This window comes from Daucus carota, chromosome 7, assembly GCF_001625215.2.
Source record: "Daucus carota subsp. sativus chromosome 7, DH1 v3.0, whole genome shotgun sequence".
Classification (NCBI taxonomy): Eukaryota; Viridiplantae; Streptophyta; class Magnoliopsida; order Apiales; family Apiaceae; genus Daucus; species Daucus carota.
This window is the reverse complement of record NC_030387.2, coordinates 3,542,740-3,563,316: the sequence shown is the minus strand read 5'-3', so window position 1 is coordinate 3,563,316 and position 20,577 is coordinate 3,542,740. Positions and strand designations below refer to the sequence as shown.

Genomic DNA, 20,577 nt, shown 5'->3' with positions numbered 1-20,577 from the left:
ATCCTTCATCGGACTTCTCTAGCACTACTAACATTCTAAAACTGAAATGAGATTAACAAACACGACATATTGCATTCAGTCACCACTCTATTGCCCTCCATCTGGTTAGAGTCAAATGAATGAATGAATTTGGGTGAGAATGGAATGATTTTTGTGCAATTTTGTAAATTAATTTTCACATATTTCATTTCTCCATCAAAACTTCCTTCTCTTGTCACTCACAAGTCTTATCAATCAAAACTTGCACTATCGCTATATCACAATTTCATCTCACACCATTTATTTCTACCTGTAATTTTGCTCAAAATTTCTACTACCTCCCCAACACATTTAAGTTTTTCCAACCAAATGCAGCACTGACTATTTATCCTTAGCCTATTTGCCGACATGAGACTAAGATATAATACCCGGCCACTGATAAAATTACGCTATATTCTAGACCTTGATTTTTAATCTATTTGAATCTTTCTTACCTACAAAAGAATGAAACAGGATCAACAGTGGCAACAAGTGTTTCATTGGTGAAGAACTGAAGTTGGTCTTTCAAGATAAATTGTGGGCAACTTTGTCAAGTACCTTTTGTTTCTAAGCACTATCTACAGAATGCAATAATAAGCTTATTGACCTACTCTACAGATCACAGTGCTAACTAAATGATCTAAGGTATAGTCAATTCAAGAACTGAAAAGTGGAGGTGATGGAATTAAAAAGATGGAGTCCAATCAATCTAGAGGTAGGGTCAGAATTTGAACTGTTAGTTTTGAACAGTTAGGGTGATATTTTCCAAGGATTGGTCGATAATTGCCTAAGCTAAGGAAATTAGATGATAATTATTCCAGAGTTTGATTAGTGTTCTACAGTGATTTTACTGCTCCGAAGCAGTGAGGTCGAGATTTTTTGTACATTATACTTGGAGCAAACCTCTTGGCACATTAAGCCATTGGTAATGTGTCTGCAGAATCTTAATCTGTGAATAATGCTAATTGGCAAAAGGACTTCTTAAGTAGCTTGTAAAGGGTGTCATCTGTTTTACTCCGTTATGACGGATCATTAGCCCTCAAATTCACAAGCATACTAGTTGGACTTGTTGAAGTCAATCTGCAAACTTAGAAGGTCGATCAGTGTAACATTTACGGAAACCCCAAGTCTTGGTTGTGTTGGAAGAAATGTAAAAGACTGGTGTATGAACTAAAGAAAAGGTCACAATCTTTTAGTCATGCTGATTGAAAAAATAGACATGGATGAGATAGTGACCAAGTGGAAGACTCTTATAATTCAAAGTTAGACGTTTTTTGACTGTTTCAAATGCCACCAAGAGATCGTTGGGGGCACTGTTGAATTGGGTGATAGTATCCGTGACTGATGCATCAATCTAATCTCATGATAGTATCTCATACCAGTAACAATATATTCTTCCGTAGAGGCTGCTAGCGCTTGGAACTGAGCTCTTGGAAGAAAATTATGCGTCGTAGGGCTTAGGCTGTAGCTATCGACGATGTTACAGGTATAGAAAAAGAGTTGTATTGTGGTCTGAAAACAGACACCAACAAATGATGTATTCTATCCTTCTTATCAGTCAATGTTCATAGTCGACGTTGGGAAGTTTACGCCTGGCAAGCATCTAAGAAAGCCAATTTTAACATGTGAAAATAGACTGTTATCAGCATTAAATAAATATAATTAGAGGCTAAATGCTTCCCCCTTTCCCTAATTTCTGTCTAGTCTATCCTTGTCGCTATCTATGATGCATTAATGTGCAGAGACTGGACTCTTATATAACAGACCATGTGCGATATACTTTTGACGTGAGGCTTCCTGTTGTTCTTTGTTGATTATCATTGATCGTTTCAACCATAAGTACCATAGGTTATTAATAGGACGAGTTGATTAAAATGGTCATAATAATCTGCCCTCTGAAGTCCATATAGTCACCCTCCAAATCGTAGCAATATACAGTGGAGGAACATTAGATAAAGGAGGCCTAATAGCTAGGTTTTGGGTATTTTATTAGGAGCGACGAGGTATCATATTTAGCAATGACAGTAGACAGACTAAAGAAGTTTTGCAGCAATCAGCCAAGCAACCGCGCAAATCACATGAAGTCATTATGATACATATTGTCGTACCAATTCCACAAGCCTCCTCGAATTCAGATACAGTCAGATCCTCTGAAGCAGTAGCTGAAAGGAATATAAAAGCATCTTGAAACTTAGCAAGAGTTTTAATCTGAAAGAATTTGATCTTACATGAAATCCTATACAAACACATCCTATGCAATACGAATTACTAACTAGAATTTGGCAACACTTTGTTCTTCTTAATTTTTAAAAGAATACTAGAACACAGAAAACTGAAAACTGAGAAAATAATGTCTCCCAAAAATGCAATAAGGATCGAAAAAAATCAGACCTTCGACTGTTCGACATAACAACATATCTAAGCAGGGTTGCTCTGTGCACCAGAGCATTGGCAGGAAACTTGGTAGCAACCTAGAATCAGAAATTAAGTTACTAGTACTACAAGTTATAACAAAATAATTCAAGAAGATATTAATTTATCAAAATAATTCTGTTGTAATCACTGTGTTTTATTTACTCAAGAACTATCCGCAAAAAAACAAGCATCCATTACTTAATGTAGATCATGAACACGATAAAGTGAAAATCATTACAACCTTATTCATCAAACAAATAAAGACGATAATTTGCTAGAAGGAATATCAAATAAAAGATGATGAGCATTTGTTTAAGTTTGAAAATCTTTAAACTGCTTAAGAAACTGGTAAATGTGGTTGTTGATCTCATCGGGCTTTTCTTCATTGATGAAGTGGGCTGTTCCTTCCATAACAACAACTTCCTGCAGCAATGGAACATACTTCTGGAATTCGCCCTTGTGTACAAATTCCTTGGCACCTGGCACATTATAAACCACGTCCAATTCCCCGACGATATGTTTTGTTGGTACCTTTACCTGAGCCCCGGTCCATGGTGCCGTAAGTTCCCATGTCCTGCAGGCAAGCATTCGAGGGTCATGTTGTTTCTAATGATCGGCAACAAAATTGTGAATAATGCTGCGCTCACACATGTTTTTATGCTAATCATACACATTGTGAATTTGGATAAATTTTGTTTGGCCTTATTGACAGGTAACACAATCAAGTACCCAATGTCAAATAATGGATCTGGACACGATCAAAGGTAGACCGGCGATTCATGTGAATAGGTTTAACTTATTACTACTAGATCCGGAAATTTTAGGCAACAACTCTGCTCATGAATTCCAGAGTAAGTAATGTTACGTATCCTAAATTATGTCCTAGAATTTTTTCTCAAATGACGTGGCAGCCAAATGACTGATTTTTTTGGGTGATTTACGTGCACATGGAGTTTACGGTATACAAATAGTAATCTCTCCCCATTTTGTTCGAACTCTGATTCCACCTTTTTATTCAATCATATTAAAAATATGAGTTATTAAAATATTGCAGTATTTTTCAAATAAACCAACGTAGCTAACCCATAATTTACCATAGACAACATTTTTAAGACAGATAATCGGAAATGTAGTCACAATGGATGAGATGGATTTACTTACAAGTCAAAAGCTCGGTAATAATTGAGAGGACCAGTAAAGCCAGTTCTCTCATACTTGGCAGAATAATAGTCGAGATCCTCTTCTGATAACCAAGATGGCAGGGGAGCATCTGGCGAGTCACCATTAAAACCCTTTCCCTTAGGGAAGAACCATGGAGCAGGATCGCGGTGCGACAGAAATTTCTTCAGAAATGTTTTTGTGCCGATACTATTTGCGATTCCTGCTTCCATATCTCCTGGTTCCTGCAACACGACATTGCAAGGCTTTCACATACCCTCTCTATCTCTTTAATCAATTAGTTACTAATCTTCGTATAATAAAAAAGAAAATTCGATCAGATTGATGTGAATACGAAGGATCATTCTTGTACAACTATTACTTTCCTCCAATATCTCAAATCTATTATTAAATTTTCATAACTCCCACACCCAGCTTTCAACTAAATCTATTCTTTTTTTACAACTTTTTCTTAATCGCGATGAAAGTCAAACAAGCTCAGATAAAATGAGACAGAGAGAGTAATACCTGGAATCGAAGCACATAATAATCCTCCCCATAGAAAGCTTTCATAACATCCATCACTCTTATATTCGGATTCCTCGGCATATAATGCACGCTCAAGCTAACCAAAGCCTTCACTTTGTCCGGCCTAAACAAACTCAAATGCCAAGCTATCGTCGCACCCCAATCATGCGCCACCACAACCACCTTCTCATTAGGCGCAATGACATCCAACAATGCCACGAGGTCACCGACAAGGTATGGCATGCTAAACTTGGATGCATCATGCAGTGGCGCCCCCGTGGTGTCGCCGTAACCACGGAGGTCAGGCGCCACTGCATGGTAGCCATGAGAGGCCATGAAGTGGAGCTGGTGGCGCCAGGAGTACCAGAGCTTGGGGAAGCCGTGGAGGAAGAGGACTAGAGGGCCTTGACCTTTTTCGGCTATGTGAATGTTGAGGCCATTGGCGCTGATCATCTTGTGCTCTATGCCTTCCATTTTTGACTTTTCGAAAAATGTTACACACTTTTTTATGTTGTTAGTTTGTTACTGTAGTTTTATTTGTGTGCTTCAGGCAGGTGACGAAGAGCGTCACGTAACGTAAGGTATGGAAATTTCGCACGGAGTCGAGGAGCACAAATAATTGTCAACCAGATGATCTCCCGGCGACCTTTTTTTTTTTACTGAATACCGAACAAACAGAAAATTAATAATTTTTTCATATTATCGTTTTATGTACACAAATAGTCAACTACTAATTAAAATTGACTACAAATAATAATTTTTTCATATTGTCGTTTTATGTACGTGAATAGTCAACTACTAATTAAAATTGATTCTGAATAATCATGAATACTCTGTTGTTTTCAAACGAGTAATTAAAATTGACTTTTACACGGCGTTAGCAAGTCCAACAGTGTCCTACGTGAAGTCCTGAATATAATATAAAAAATTATATTCTAGTCGTTTAGGACATGTTCAACTAATTTCAACTTCAACAATGTGCCTTATTTTCAATATATGTTTAATATTTTATTATTAAAAGTTCACTTTCATCATTAAAACATAATATAAAGTGGAGAGAGAAAGAGAGTGGTGGTAGGAATTTATTATAAAATATGAGACAGGCAAGAAGAGAGAGTGCCTCAGAAATAGGGCTCGAAGGGGTTGTCCTAGTGATATAAGGCATCACCAGGACATTGTTGGAGTAACCTTTATTATCAAATGCCCTAAATTTTAACTTAGGACATGATATAAGGCTTCTCTTGGATTTGCTCTCAGACACTCATTATCACTATATTCATGATTAATACCCTAAATATTACTCCTTTCATCCCATTTTAAGTGTTCTGTTTGACTTTTGAATGATCAAATTGACTAAATTTTGACTGAGATTTACACATATAATATAAATTTTAAAAATAAAAAAAATTATGTCATTATAAAGTACATACAATATACTATAAAATGTAATTTTTAGTTTTTTAAAATAATAACAAATTTGTTCTTTATAATTAGTGAAAAATTAGTTAATTTGACCGTTGAAAGTCATAACATGAAATTTAAAAGGGGATGGAGGGAGTATGATCCAGAAAATGACCTCAAATACTACATCGTGTAGTGTTTTTGATATTCACCAAAAACGCTAAATCGTGTAGCATTTTACTAGGATTAAAACAACAAAACACTACATGGTCTACGGTTTTCTTTCCAAATCAAAAACGCTATATTATCAGACGTTAACAACTGGTATTTGAGGTTATTTTTTCCAACTCTATTATTCCGGACATTACTTCCAGATTTTGTGAGATCTTGGCAATTTTCAAATTTTTTCATATATTTTAACTTATATGATTGAGATAATTCCGTAAACTAATTTTCAAATAAATGTATATTTAATATATTTTCAAAAAAACAATAAAACTATTTGTTTTTTGCTCTTTAAATATGTGCAGTAAATCAAAATAACAAATACTTTAGCACCAATCAGGCGTAGACAAAGTACTGGCGAGTGCCGAACGAGAGGCGTGAAGGAAAAAGAGTTGTATTGCGGTCTTCTGCCTATCAAAATAGAAAACGGAAGTTTACCAACTATTCAAATACCCTTGTCACCTATCATAAATTAATGTGCAGAGACTGGACTTGATGATCATTTCAACCAAAAGTTCCGGTTGATTAAAATGTTCATTCATTCAAAATAATCAGCCCTCCGGAGTCCATATAATCACCCTCCAAAGAATTCCTACGATTTTTTTTCAGAATCTATTAAAATAAGCTCTAAACATACCATGAAATACAGATTCTCAGTATTTAAAGTTGATATCTTAAAATGCATAGAGCCTGCCACACATTTCACCTATATATGTCGATATATTGTTTGAGGTCAATATACAAATTTCGCTTCTGCATAAATTTCCCCAATAGGAAAGGTCTTGCACATTCTAAAACTATTGAAACGAGCCGAATTCGGGTAAAGGTTTCGGCTCGTTTAATTAAACGAGCCGGCTCGACTCGACTCGTGAAATTAAACGAGCCGAGTTCGGGTAGAGGTTTGGGCTCGATTAAGTGTAAAATTATACGAGCTGGCTCGCTCGGCTCGTTAAAACCGGCTCGTTTAGCTAAACGAGCCGGCTCGACTCGACTCGTGAAATTAACCGAGTCGAGTTCGGGCAAAGATTTAGGCTCGATTAGTTAATCGAGCCGGCTCGGCTCGGCTCGATTAAAGTTGGCTCGAATTAGGCTCGGCTCGAAACTCGCCCGGCTCGGCTCGAATTACAGCCCTAAAATGGAATACTGAGAGACTGATAAACACTAGTATGAATGAAAAAAATATTGGAGTTTCATTGACATTGAGGCTTTATAATGACTATTTTTCTTTGCCTGACAGTCGAATGTTAGTAGCATACATCCAACAGAAAAAAGGGTGTTGGATCAGAGGAACCCTAGAATGATTCATTTTTTACAATGTATCCCCTTGCATTCACATCAAAAATTTAGGGTGAAGAACGTGGATCGTATGCTCTAACAGTCTATGTTAGGGAGCCGGACCTTAATTCTATTATATACAGACTATAAAAACACAAGAAAATAGTTAATTTTGCCCCAGTGAGCTGAAGAATGACCTCAAAGGACTAGCTGATGCCGGGACTTTCACTCTAAGGCAGTCACTTCCCTCCCTTGCCATAACTGTCCCTTAACGTGACAGTTCGGTTGAAAACAAGCTTATCAGAGGTCGAGTCCTTATCGACTACAAAATAGCCTGCAATTACATGATACAGATAAAAAATTAGTGGATGACCCTTGGCTTTTCCTTGTTAATCACTTCACAAGATTGAGTTATAACACGATATACCATTTTTTTAAAACCCAACATTTGCTATAGTATCATATCATCGAGATTTGATTAGATTATAAACCTTATTTTGCTTATTCTAATCCAGAATATGCAGTTAGCCTCAGGCCCTCAACTCAAAACATATCCATTTAAGTATTTGTAACTTACCAAGCCTTTCAAACTGAAAGCTGTCGCCAACTGCAGCAGTATGAAGTGTCGGTACAGCATATGCACAAGGCATCACCACTTTGGACTGTGGGTTTAAATCCCCAAGCCAGTCATCAAGTTCGGCTGGATTCTGGAGGCAAATAATATAAAGATCATAACAGAAACTCAGGCATTCAAACAGCTGCAGTAGCACTTACAAAAAACAAAAAACAGAACAAGCATTCAATAGATGTAGCCTATAGAAAATGTGACCACCAACCTCAGAGCGAAACAGTTTATCAAACAATCTGACTTCCACCTTAAGTGGATCAACTCCGGGTTTGGGTTCTGCAACCCAGTGAATAACCCCCTGCATAATTGGGGAAAATATGTTAAAAGTTTAACAGAAAACTAACTTAAAGAATAGGGATTGTGCACAATACTGAAAATAAAATCAGTAAAAATTTAGACTAATAAAAGGATAATTCTGTGATGAGCATAGTGACCTTGGGCTTAGTCATCTTTAAAGGGTCGTACTCAGCATGAATCTCAAGAACAGTCTCTTTATCATCAGCAAGTACTACTTCTGTGCATTTTATTGGATAGGCATACCTGGTCGCCGGAAAACAATTTTAAAATGCTGAGTACATATTGGAAGAGTATAGCCTATACAAAGAACAAGAAGTGAACCTCAGGAGGACAGTTTTTCCGGGGGCGAGACCGTGGTAATCCTTGGAATCTTTTACTCGGAAATCAGTATGCTCGATGTAAACAATACTGGAAAATGGAACCTGGAATGAGCATATGAAGGTGAGCTTTATTTCAAGAACACAGCATCTGAGTTTTCTCTGGTAGAATTTTCAGCAGATAATTTCAAGTTTTCGATTAACTATAAGGTAACTACTGAATTTAACATGTTTAATAGTCAACAAACTTTTATTTATACTAGCGTGTGTATATTGGTAAACTTTCCATTTTTTATATGGCTCGCCGACCTTGTAAACGGAAGATGAATCATCTGTTTGAGCATCAGGCCATTTCTTCGCATCAAGATCCGTTACTAAACCTTCTTCCATGTTGGTGATGACGACCTAAATGAAACAAGAAGACTGAGAACTGTTTCACATACAGAAAAATATCTAAAAGAACAAGAAAATGAATGCAGACAAGATGATGACCTTGAGAGGATTAATTACAACCATCTGACGAGGGGAAGTTTTATTTAGTTCTTCCCTGACATAGTACTCAAGACGGTCTAAGCGAATCATAGTACAATCACTGCAGCAGAGTGAGAACACAACCATATTTAACAAGAGTGGTCATAGTGTTTATGCATGGATGATTAAGGTCAGCTCTGTATAACCTTCTTGTGATTCCAGTTCCTCGAACAAAAGCATTTATTGAAGTTGAGGTGACCCCTCGACGACGCAATCCAGCTAATGTCATTAAACGAGGATCATCCCAACCATCAACCCACTTTTCTATCACGAGACATTTTAACTGCAACAGCGCAGATATGCTCGTGTTAGCGCATGAGAAGAATAACTTAATCACAGACTTAACACTGAAACTAGGTAAAATGTATATAGTATTTCAGCTTACCTTACGCTTTGACATTACTGTATTGGTGACATTTAAGCGCGAGTACTCCCATACAAATGGCTGATAAAGACCAAGAGCATCTAACAACCAATAATAAGAAGCCCGGCGTGTCTCAAATTCAAGTGAACAGAGCTGCATCAAACATGTAGTATTAGGTGTCAAGTTCAACACAAAAGATTATAAGACATAAAATCAAATTAGTCTCTCATATCAGAAGAAAATTGCAAGAGAGGGATGGCTTAATCTATATCTCCATTTTTTCGAAGTGACATTGATGTAAAGATGTATCAGAAGATGAAACAAAAATTTTAAAACAAAAGGCAGCATAATAATCCAGAGAAACATATAAATTTCTCATAAATAGAAGCTAAAATGTGATAACAGATTCCAGAGAATATAACAATACCGAATGTGTAATATTTTCCAGAGAATCAACAATGCAGTGAGCATAGTCATAAGTTGGGTAGATAGACCACTTATCTCCTGTGCGCGGATGAGGAGTAAACTGGATAACGAAAGAACCAGTAAATTGTGAGCAGATCCTTCACTTAACAATGTTAAAAAAATGTGAAACCGGTTACAACTTGCCTTGATGCGATATGCAATGAGGTCATGCATATTGAAGTTGTCGCACTCCATGTCCTGTTTCATTCTTAGAGTTGCTTCGCCTTCTTCAAATAAACCTCGTTTCATTTCATCGAACTTTTTCAACGATTCAGCAATAGGTCTATCTCTATAAGGACTGTTCCACTTTTCCTTCCTATACCTTTTTATGTCTTCAGGTTTCTGAATCAAGTGGAAAATGCAATGTTATAGTATCAAATAGTATTAAATGAACTGAAGCAATCCACAAGTCTAATATTATGAAACATTTTAAGTGGTGTAGAACATGTAAACTATATTAAAGAACCAGCCACTCAACAACTGTTCATTAAATTCAATAAATCTTTCAAGGGAATCCTTGAAGAAGAAAAGCTTGAGATAATCTATATTACACCAGACTCTTTAAATTTGAAAGGCAACATAGAAAAAAAGTTCAAAGAGGCTTAATATGAAATGGATTGTATATTTGGGAATAAGATTTTCAGGCAATAATCTATATTCTAAATGGCAGCAAAGAGCAACCTGCTCATCAACATAAGCATGACCCTTTTGTATAAGTGTAACAGCAAAATCATACAGCTTCTGGAAATAATCACTAGTGTATGTGATCTGCAAAATGCAAATAAATATTAGATGCTAACAACTGACAGATCATGTGTTATAATAAAAAGAAAAGAGTATAGTACCTTAAATGGCTCCCAGCCCAGCCATCTAATTATTTCTTCAATATGATCGATATATTCTTGTTTTTCAGCTTCAGGGTTAGTATCATCGTACCTATCAATACCATATTCATAATTACTTTCACCAAGCAATAATACTACTTCACATAGTCCAACAATGTCCTAACTCCTAACAAATGCCCTATAAATATCAAAAAATAGTGTCCTAATTTTGGATACACGTGAACTCCAACAACATGCCTTATAAATGTGTCTTATTATATAGAATAATAATATATTTGAATTATTGTTGAAGGGAAGGAAAAAGATAAGAGTAGAGAGATGTATTGAAATGGAGGGAAGCTAATATTTTATTGATAAAAATGGTTTAGGATAAACGTGTCTTTAAAATAGGGCACATGTTGGATGTCCTAGTGTTTTAAGGCACCATGGACATTGTTGGAGCATTCATTTCTTCCAAATGCCTTAAATTTTGGTTTAGGACATTGTTGGACTTGCTTAACTCCCTATCTATTTAAACTTCTGCATAGTCAAATCTGGTAACCCAACTCTTTCTCGAATATTTATTACATAGATTCTAAAGATTCTACAGTACATACGATGTGTACAAGCCATTGCCTTTTAATTACATACATTACATCAGTTCTAGCTAAAACAGGACTTAAATCTTAAACTTTACGATTTAAATTTTTAGACTCAGAAAACATATAATTGCCGTATCTTTGTGCTCACCAGTCACCACTTTATAATCGCAAGTCAGTACCAGTATAACATTACTGATCAAGGATTTTTAGAAATAAATATTCTATGAATTGGAGGAAGTCAGGCCTACGATAGTGCAAAGGTCAGCTACGCTATACCATTCTAGTCAAATCGGCAAGTTGGACATAAATTGAGATATCTGAAACGATTGATTTTCAATACTAATCAGTGTCATTGACTGGAGGGCATAAAATATCTCATAAGTTTTTTACATCTTTTAATAGAGTAGATGACACATTTTAAGCAGCTTTAACATTATCTTTACGACATTGAACTGATACTACACAACCATATCAGATACATATACTTTAAGTGATGCGCCATAGAATTTAACAAAATATATAAAATTTTACCTCAAGTAGCAGCCCCCGTGTCTTTCTTTTGCCAAACCAAAGTCAACAAACAAAGCCTGCAAATCAATTTATCAAGCTTCTATAACCAGGTATCTCGCAGGCTATAAAGTTAAGCATCCACCAACAAACAAATGTCAAGAAAAACAGCTATTAGTTAAGCTTGCCTTGGCATGCCCAATATGCAGATAACCATTAGGTTCAGGTGGAAAGCGGGTTAAGACTTTTCCCTTAGTTTCTTTCAAATGATTGTCAAGTATGTCCTTTGAATTACAAGCTCTGAGCACCGACTCGTCACTGAAAAAAACTTCAGTATGCACCTAATGAATGAATAAATAGTCACATCTCGATTCTCAAACATTAAATTATAGACAGTAGATGATGACTCTTTATTGGAAAAGGGAAATGTGAGTTAGGAATAGAGAGATAATTAAAAAGTCTTTCTAGTGTGTGCCCATTGGCACACACTAACTACTTACTTAGGTCGATTTCTATTAGTGGAGATTTTTGTGCATGCAGGGAACCATCATTATTAATGAGATTGGAGCCAATAGAAAACTACCACCTAACTAAAAAGTGGGTTTTAGTGGGCACACACTAAAAAATCTGATAATTAAATATCTGAATATACAACTGCAAATGGCAAGATATAGTTGGAAATGTCACATTATATGGAAAGACATCTCTTACATAATATCACTCAGTTGCAGCTCTACTAGTCAAACTATCATGCTGAGTCTCATTTTTGCTAAATAATCTGAAGCTTAGTTTATCCAGATAGGAAAAAGAGAAAATGACCAACTCAAGTTTAGAATGTCACGAGGCAGTTGAGTACCTTGTAATTTTCTTTTGGCGAAGGAAATATTAAGAAGGGGTTGACTTCTTCTTCTGAATGTTTTGGCAGGGGAGTAGACTCAACATTATTCCTCTCCTAAATAAAACGTAAGATATACCTGCAGATATTAATACACCTTCAGTGAGAAAAAAATAACTGCAAGTATGCAACTATGTTCACCTCTTTGGCTGGCTTTTCTTTCTTCTTTTTAAGAGGCTTCTCACAATCTGCAGCAGTCCTTTCACCGAGCAATGAATATAATTTTGCATCTATGAGTTGCTGGAAGAAGCATGAAAGCTTTTGGATGAGTGTCATGCTTCATCTTCTTTTTTTTGGTAGATATAAAGAATACTAATTACTACCTTCACAATTTTTGGATCCGCCCATGGCTGCCTTTTGCGGACATGGGAAAAAAGTTCACCAACTAGAAAAACATGATGGCAAAAAATTTATTCAAAGTAGAACATCCCAGCATTTAGGAAATCATTGGTAATGGACCAAACATGTAAATGCTTCAAGCATAACAAATTAACAACAACATTGATGCAACAGGCAGGCTTTTAATAATGCAAGGCAAATATATGACATCTAATTGAATGTATTCCGTAGTACAAAGTTTAATACCTCATCGAAGATATGAACAAAGTAAAGAGGCAAGTATGACAATTTCACTATTTGGTTTTCAAAAAATAGTTCTATCGCATTACAGACAAGAATCACCTACCATTTGTTCGATATCTTTTCTGTATTATAGTATTCTTGTTGTCTTCGAGCACTTCATCTACAGTCTTCTCTGTGTCTGCTAGAGTTACCTCAATTCCTGTCTCATGGTAAAAGTTTTGTATATCAGATTATACAACAGTACCATAAAAGAATTAACTAGATTTCAAAAAAGAATTAGAGTGAGAAAGCTAAATCCAGATCTTTTGAAAGAGCAGTCGGTTAAACATCTGAGTGATTCAGAGTAGAATTGTTTTCTTAGCAACATACCATTTAGGAACATTAAACAAAGAAGGCCTAATTGCTACATTTTGGGGATTTTTTAGGGCCAATGAGGTATCATATTTAGCAATCGCATTAGACAGACACAATAGAAGTTTTGCAGTAATCAGCCAAGCAACCGCGCAAATCACATAAAGCCAATATGTTGAATTATTGTCATACCAACTCCACAAGCCTTTTCGAATTCAGTAACATTTAAATCCTCTGAAGCAGTCACCGAAAGGAATAGAAAAGCAGCTTCTAACTGAGCTAGAGTTTTAATCTGCAAAAATTTGATCATTATTAAAAACCAAAACAAAAACACATCCTTTGCTTAACTAATCACTAACTAGGATTTAACAACACTTTGTTGCAGTGAGGATCTTGGGGAAGAAAAAAAATCAGACCTTCGACGAAACAATATATTTAAGCAAGGTTTCCCTGTGCACAAGAGCATTGGCGGGAAACTTGGTAGCAACCTAGAATCAGAAATTAAGTTACTAAACCACAAGCTGTTATATAATTAGTCTTATTAATTTTGATTAAACAAAAGCACAACATACTGTGTAAATAAGATTGCCAACCCCTCTTTCACATCCATTAGCTACTCCAGCCTGAGATTAAATCACAGTTCACAAATAAACAAATTCAAATAAAATATAAAGGTAATAAACAAATTCAAATAAAATATAAAGGTAATAAACAAATTCAAATAAAATATAGAGGTAATTGTAATTTAGACCCCTAACTTTCGTTGGGGGTACAATATCGTTTTTGAACGAAAGTTAGGGGGTCCGAATTGCAATTACCTGTCAAATATAAACATCATAATAACGACGACATCACATATATATTAGCAATCCACTATATTAAATACTTGACCGAACTGTAAAAATTACCGATCACAATATTACAACGAGGTTGATTAAAATTGATTGGATTCGGATTAACGTGTACATAGAGAGGTACCTGGTGAATGAGGGACAAAAGATTGGAAGTTAGCTTTCTATTAGCAACAGTGTTGGTGGCTGTGCGTTCATCTAATCCAATTTTTATCAACAACTCTTCTGCATTTTTTACAGCTTTATCATCTTCTGGCACCATCTTTTTAGATTCGAGGTGAAGAACAAGTGGAACTAAGAATTTGAATGGCAGTGGAATTTATAGATGATTACGAAGACTTGGTTTTCTTGTTTCCTTGCGGATCAAGACTTTCTTTTTGAGTTGGGTTTTTCAGAATTTTTAATTGTTTTAAATTAGAGTCAACAAGTGGTGAGTCATGCCATCCTAGTATTCGTTATTTTTAATAATATAATGTTGATGGAGTGATGACCACGTAACGGAGTTACTGACTATTCCTGTTCGGGGACAATTATGATGTATTGATATGCTAGGTGGACGTTTAAATTAATCAATTTAATAAGTGTCAGGAATTCAGAGCGGATAAGAAGGCTGATTAAACAAAAGAAAATAGATTTTTTTGCCACTCAACTTATTGTGTTTTTAAAAATTTGCCGCCCAACTAAATTTTTCTTCCTTTTACTCACTAATGTTAGGTTTGGTTTTTTTTTTAGCCACCAACTTAGGTTCAGATTTGATTACTAGCATTATGATAATTTATTTGTCTCTAAACTTATCGCGTCTTTAAAAATTAACCACTCAACTACAATTTTTTGTTAATTATTATTTGTTAGGTTCATTTTTTTGTCACTGAAGTTAGGTCCGGATTTGATTATTAGCATTACATTAATTTTGTGTAGCATTATTAAAATATAGTGGTAGTCTGTAATATTTTGATGCTTTGGTATATGTCTGTATCTTTATATATAGTATTTTTTATGTCTCCAATATCGTTTACCTTGGGTGCACGCATTTTATGCCTTTTAAAAGATGTAGTTTCATAAATAAATTAACTTTTTTTGTCTGAATAAAAATTCAGCGTTTGAATTTTAACACACAAAATGATCACAAAAATAAGTTATGAAACTATTTTTTATAAGAGTCTTAAATTACGAGCTAAACAGAAGAAAAAATTGTAAACTAATGAGAGAGACGGAGGTAGTAATAATAATAAAAAATGATGTATTATAAAGGACAATCATCGAAAATTAAGTTAACATCTCTATTTATTTATCTTGAAAATTGTAATAAGATAAAGTTATTAAAAATTATGAAGATAAATTTGAGAGATATCTTAGACTGAGTTAGTCAATTGAAACTTTAATAGCGAAAGATGATGCATCATATCACTCAATAACACATTATCTTATCAGGGAGGGTGAATTGTTTGAAGTTATTTCCTATTCATGATTTATTAAATTTTTAGAATTCTAATTACGATTTTTTCTGGTTTTAATTTTTCATCGGCTCTTTTTATATTATTATTGTTATATATAAAGATATAAACATATGACGCATCATCAAAATATTACATACTATCACTATGTATAAATGATGCTACAAAAATTATCATAATGCTAGTAATCAAATCCGAACCTAAATTGGTGGCCAAAAGAAAATCCAAACCTAACATTAGTGAGTAAAAGGAAAAAAAATTTAGTTGGGTGGCAAGTTTTTAAAAACACTATAAGTTCAGTGGCAAAAAAATCTATTTTCCCAAATATAAAATATCAAAATTTTCTAGGATCTTTTTCTTTATTGTAATAATTACTTAGAATATTATATATCAATATTTTATATTTCAATTACATATGTAAAAAATATTATTATTATATAATACATTATCAATTATTAATAAGTATTTCATACCATAAAAGCCCAGCCCAATTTACTATATTCACAAACTTGCCTAATTTTTTGATTATATATATCCACAAGTCGCGTCCAATTTACACACCTATACTGAGAAAATAAAATCCCCAATTTTCATAGTTATATTCATACAACAAAACCCTATTCTCAAATTAATCGCCGCCGCCACATGCTTCTATCGATCATCCATCTTAGCCAAATTTTATCGTTCAAAACTTTACGCATCGGTCTCATCTTTTGGATCTTTGCCTAATATGGTAAATGTTTTCGTGAATTGCTGGCTCTTCTCATCATTCTTAGCATCCTCACTTTATTGGTAAAATCATTGGTGAGTTTTTCTAATCAAGTACACAAATATATGTCATGTCTATTTGTTATGTTTAATTGGAGATAACTATAACAAAAATTTCAATTTCTTACTGAAATTTTAAAATTTACCTGAATGAGAGATGTTAAATTTAGAACGCCAACTATATTGAAGACTTAATTACATTATAAATATATATTCAAAACACTAGTTTGGATTTAGGTTTTATACCAATTTTAATTTGTACGATTTTACTCTATGGAAAATCTAGTTTAATATTAGAATTCCAATTGTATTTAGATATCGATTTGTGATGAGTAGATACATGGACTAACTGATTATCTTGTATTTGCATAAAATTTCATTTTATTTGTCATGATTGTCAAAATATAAAATATCAAAATCATCCATTATCTTCATCTTTATTCGTCTATTTTTCTTTAATAATATATAACACTTTGCCCAGTAAACAATGAAGAATGTGCTTCAAGAAGGATCAAGATGGAATGTTCGGTGTGAAATCGATGAACTTGAAGAACTCATATAGTTTGAAGGCAAAATTATTTTTTTAATTTATCATGTAGTATATCCATGAATTAGTCATGTGTGTAGTGGTGATTTAATTGCAAATCTATATGGATATAATTGGCATATTTTCTTTCTTCTCTTTTTTTGTTCACCAATTTGTTCACATTTTCTCACCTCTAGAATAATTTTAGACTCGTTTACAAGGAAACGTAACAAGACTTTGTTAAGAGAAGAAACTTTAACTAAATTGTTTTTTCTCATTTGGATCAATTTGTGTAGTACAGTCTTCAGTTATTGTAACATTGTTAATAATTTTTGTTCTCTCATCCTCTGTCTAGAATGGAAATTTGGGGGCATGTTCGACTTACGGGTATGCTACACAGTGTGAAGAATGCTTGAAGTCTGAGGGGATTCGAGCTAATGCTACAAAAGATCCATTTGTGTGCAACAAGAAGTTAAAGGTAACGTGTGGTGTTCCCGCTGTTGATAACATTGAAGTTCCAAAGACTCCTCTAGATTTCCTCCATAAAGTATATAATTCTCAGGAAGGATTGCTCAAAAATGGATCTTCACTTTATCACCTGAGAGTAAGAAGCGTAGACATTCAGTTGAAGCGGCTACGTTCCTCGAAGAACATCCCGAGTACAAGCAATCATCAATTTCAGTAGCAGATTTCAGCTTCACATATAAATCTAAATGTGGCAACTGAAACTATACTTAAGGATTATGTAAGAAAGATGCTTCTTGAAAAGTAGATCGTCAAACACAGGGGGGAGATATATACGAGACAGACATTTTCTCCATGACTCCAAGTAAACAATGTTTGCTAGTTTTATACACGACACGGTGATAATATAAGGATTTCTTGTTTGTATTTTTATTTTAAATACACGGACAGGTACATGATCATGATTGATTGAATGTCGTAATTGAATCTAATTTTTTGTTACACTGTACAAGAGAAAGCATATCACATAAATAAATTAATATTTACGTAATAATGAGTATAATGAATATATCCACATATTTTTCTCTAAATATAATGTCAATTTGTCTATTTAATATATTTTTTAAAACTATATATCGAACATTATATTTTCAAATATATAATCATGTACTTATACATTTATTTTTATAATATATCCTTTATTATAATACTTGAGTTTACACCGTATCCAATTAACCAATCAGAAAATAGGAATTATTTTAAGACCAATAACTAAGTCATTTCTAAATTTTAGAAAAATGACATTTATTTTTCAACTTTCCTTCTATTAAATTTAACCGAGATATTAACTACGACACAGTTAACCAATAGGAAAATATGAATTATTTTAGGACTAATTAGAAGGATCCCTAAATTTTAGACCAATAATATTCTTTATTTAATTTAATTAACTCTTTTTTCATTATCTAATTACAACACATCTAATTAGACTCCTATTCATTATCAAATTCATTATTATGCATGCCATGGACAGTTAACCAATCAGAAAATAGGAATTATTTTCGGATAAACGTCTGTCTATGATAATTAAATTTTTAGTAACCAAAGGTAGTATCATATTACCTTCTCTAGCTTTATCATTTGCGAAACTGATGCTTAGAAGCACATAAAATCCTCAGTTCTAGCGATATCTGTGGCCATTGGAATCAGTAGTATAACAGGCACCCAAACTATTGGCCGAGGCTTCCATCACGTACTTAGCAGCCTCAACTTTATGACATGCCAAAAGTATTTTGTATTTTGCTTGCATCCGTGCAGACATACTACTTTTGGCGTCTTTACTTGTTACATAAAATGTCATATTTCAATTTAAATAACCTGAAAAACATTTTTTTACTCAATAAAAAAACAGTTATATAATAACTTTATGAGCTTATGGAAGTAGTAACTGTAAATGAAGAGCTGACAGGCCCCTTGTTTACATGTGCAGGCAAGTAAGCATGGAGTTCAAAGTAGGGCAAAAAGGGGTCAGTTAAGAGTCCGCAGGACACCGCCTAAGCAGAACAAGGTGAAGAAGGTGAGGACTTATGACAGATATATCTGGAAGAAGTTTTTGCCGTCAATTATGACAGATGTCTTACTCAATATGTCATAAACTCAGTCACAGAGGGTGAAAAGGGCAGGATTTGAGCATCTTTTAGGATTCCGTATGCTTAGTTACCCACACAGGCTTTGGTACAAAATAATGAATGCGTTCTATAGCATAACATGTGAACTGAAATTGAAAGCAGGGAGTGTTGTAATCATAGATAGTCTCGTGCACAAAATTATTGGTCTTCCACTAGGTGAACGTGATATATATTGAACTGAAACAAGGAAGAGTTGGAAGGACTACATAGGATGAACAGTATCCTACCAACTTGATTTCTCCAATCATATATGGTCAGGGACAAGATACTACAAAAGAAGAGGGTTGATAATAATTTCAAGATGAACATTCTAATTTTATTGTATAATTTCTTCATTGAGGCGAATCAAAAATATTTTCAATTTAATTGAGATTCTTCGGAAACATTTTCAATGTAATTGAAACAATAAAAGATATGCAGAACTTACTTGAATCTCCATTCCGGTTGGACATTAGAGACTTGTTATGAAGAAAAAAACAACATGCTTCAGCAGGAATATATTACCACTGCTAAGGATCAAAGAATGAAAGGGTGAAGAGAAAAAAAATGAAGCAGAAAATGCAGGACATAAATGAAAGGGTGACGATTGTATTCAACCCCTCCTTCTACAATCGTTTCAGGACCTAACAAAGTCGTATAAAATATCAAATATAGACATCTAAAAAGTGTGCCGAGAAAGTAATTTTTTTTTTTATTAAGTTCTACACATTTTTCTTCAACGCTACTATAATCAAATGAAAAGTGGTGAATTCTGGTATCTTAGATAATATATATACATTTTTTTTAAAATATTTATTATTTATTTTAAAATTTACAATTATTTAATCTTATTAAAATAAAAATATATAGTAAATATGTTTTTAAAAATCTAAATATATTATCTAAAATACTAGAATTCACCACTTTTCATTTGATCATAGTAGCGTTCAAGAAAATGAGTATAACTTAACAACAAAATTTAGATGTATCCATTTGATATTTTATACGATTTTAATGATCAAAATGATACCTCTAAAAGATCAATGAAAGAAGTGATACATGGCCTTCACTTTAGTGACCAACTTGATACACTTAACCCCTTTTTTTTTTCAATTTTGAACGGTTATTATGATTAGTGACCTAAATGAAAGTTTCTTGAGTTTGATGATCCGATTGCAAGCTTATAGTTAGTTGAGTGACCAAAACGTTGATTCAACTGACTGGAAATGCCACGATGGCCATATTCAAGTCAAGTCACCAATCTTAGTCAGCTTTCCGTCAAATTTTTAACGGAGTGTAACGGCCAATGACCCGAATGAAAATTTTTAAGAGTACAATGATGTGACTGAAAGTTTTTTGAGTTGGATGACCCAATTGCAAGTTTGTGGTCATTTGAGTGACCAAAACGCTATTTAAACATATGTATGTATGTATGTATGTATGTATGTGTGTATGTGTGTATG

At 34.0% G+C, this 20,577-nt stretch overlaps 2 protein-coding genes across 2 annotated transcripts; both read right to left on the bottom strand.

The window, feature by feature from the left end:
- Nucleotides 1–2,603: 2,603 nt before the first annotated feature.
- On the bottom strand, nucleotides 2,604–4,738 carry LOC108195249 (uncharacterized). The gene is made up of 3 exons (XM_017362203.2): nucleotides 4,120–4,738; nucleotides 3,595–3,836; nucleotides 2,604–3,007 (listed from the first exon to the last, which is right to left on the bottom strand). Exons 1-3 carry the CDS (start codon nucleotides 4,591–4,593, stop codon nucleotides 2,746–2,748), a joined length of 978 nt encoding a protein of 325 aa, XP_017217692.1. The 5' UTR covers nucleotides 4,594–4,738; the 3' UTR covers nucleotides 2,604–2,745.
- Nucleotides 4,739–6,916: 2,178 nt separating this feature from the next.
- LOC108194270 (glutamine--tRNA ligase) lies at nucleotides 6,917–14,635 on the bottom strand. The gene is made up of 23 exons (XM_017361220.2): nucleotides 14,362–14,635; nucleotides 13,956–14,006; nucleotides 13,800–13,871; nucleotides 13,576–13,675; nucleotides 13,136–13,231; nucleotides 12,774–12,835; nucleotides 12,592–12,690; nucleotides 12,412–12,507; nucleotides 11,744–11,896; nucleotides 11,580–11,635; nucleotides 10,468–10,558; nucleotides 10,304–10,390; nucleotides 9,767–9,964; nucleotides 9,585–9,683; nucleotides 9,179–9,310; nucleotides 8,940–9,076; nucleotides 8,755–8,854; nucleotides 8,572–8,667; nucleotides 8,267–8,367; nucleotides 8,083–8,188; nucleotides 7,857–7,946; nucleotides 7,598–7,727; nucleotides 6,917–7,354 (listed from the first exon to the last, which is right to left on the bottom strand). The coding sequence occupies exons 1-23, from the start codon at nucleotides 14,494–14,496 to the stop codon at nucleotides 7,260–7,262; spliced, it is 2,382 nt and encodes a 793-aa protein (XP_017216709.1). The 5' UTR covers nucleotides 14,497–14,635; the 3' UTR covers nucleotides 6,917–7,259.
- Nucleotides 14,636–20,577: the final 5,942 nt, after the last annotated feature.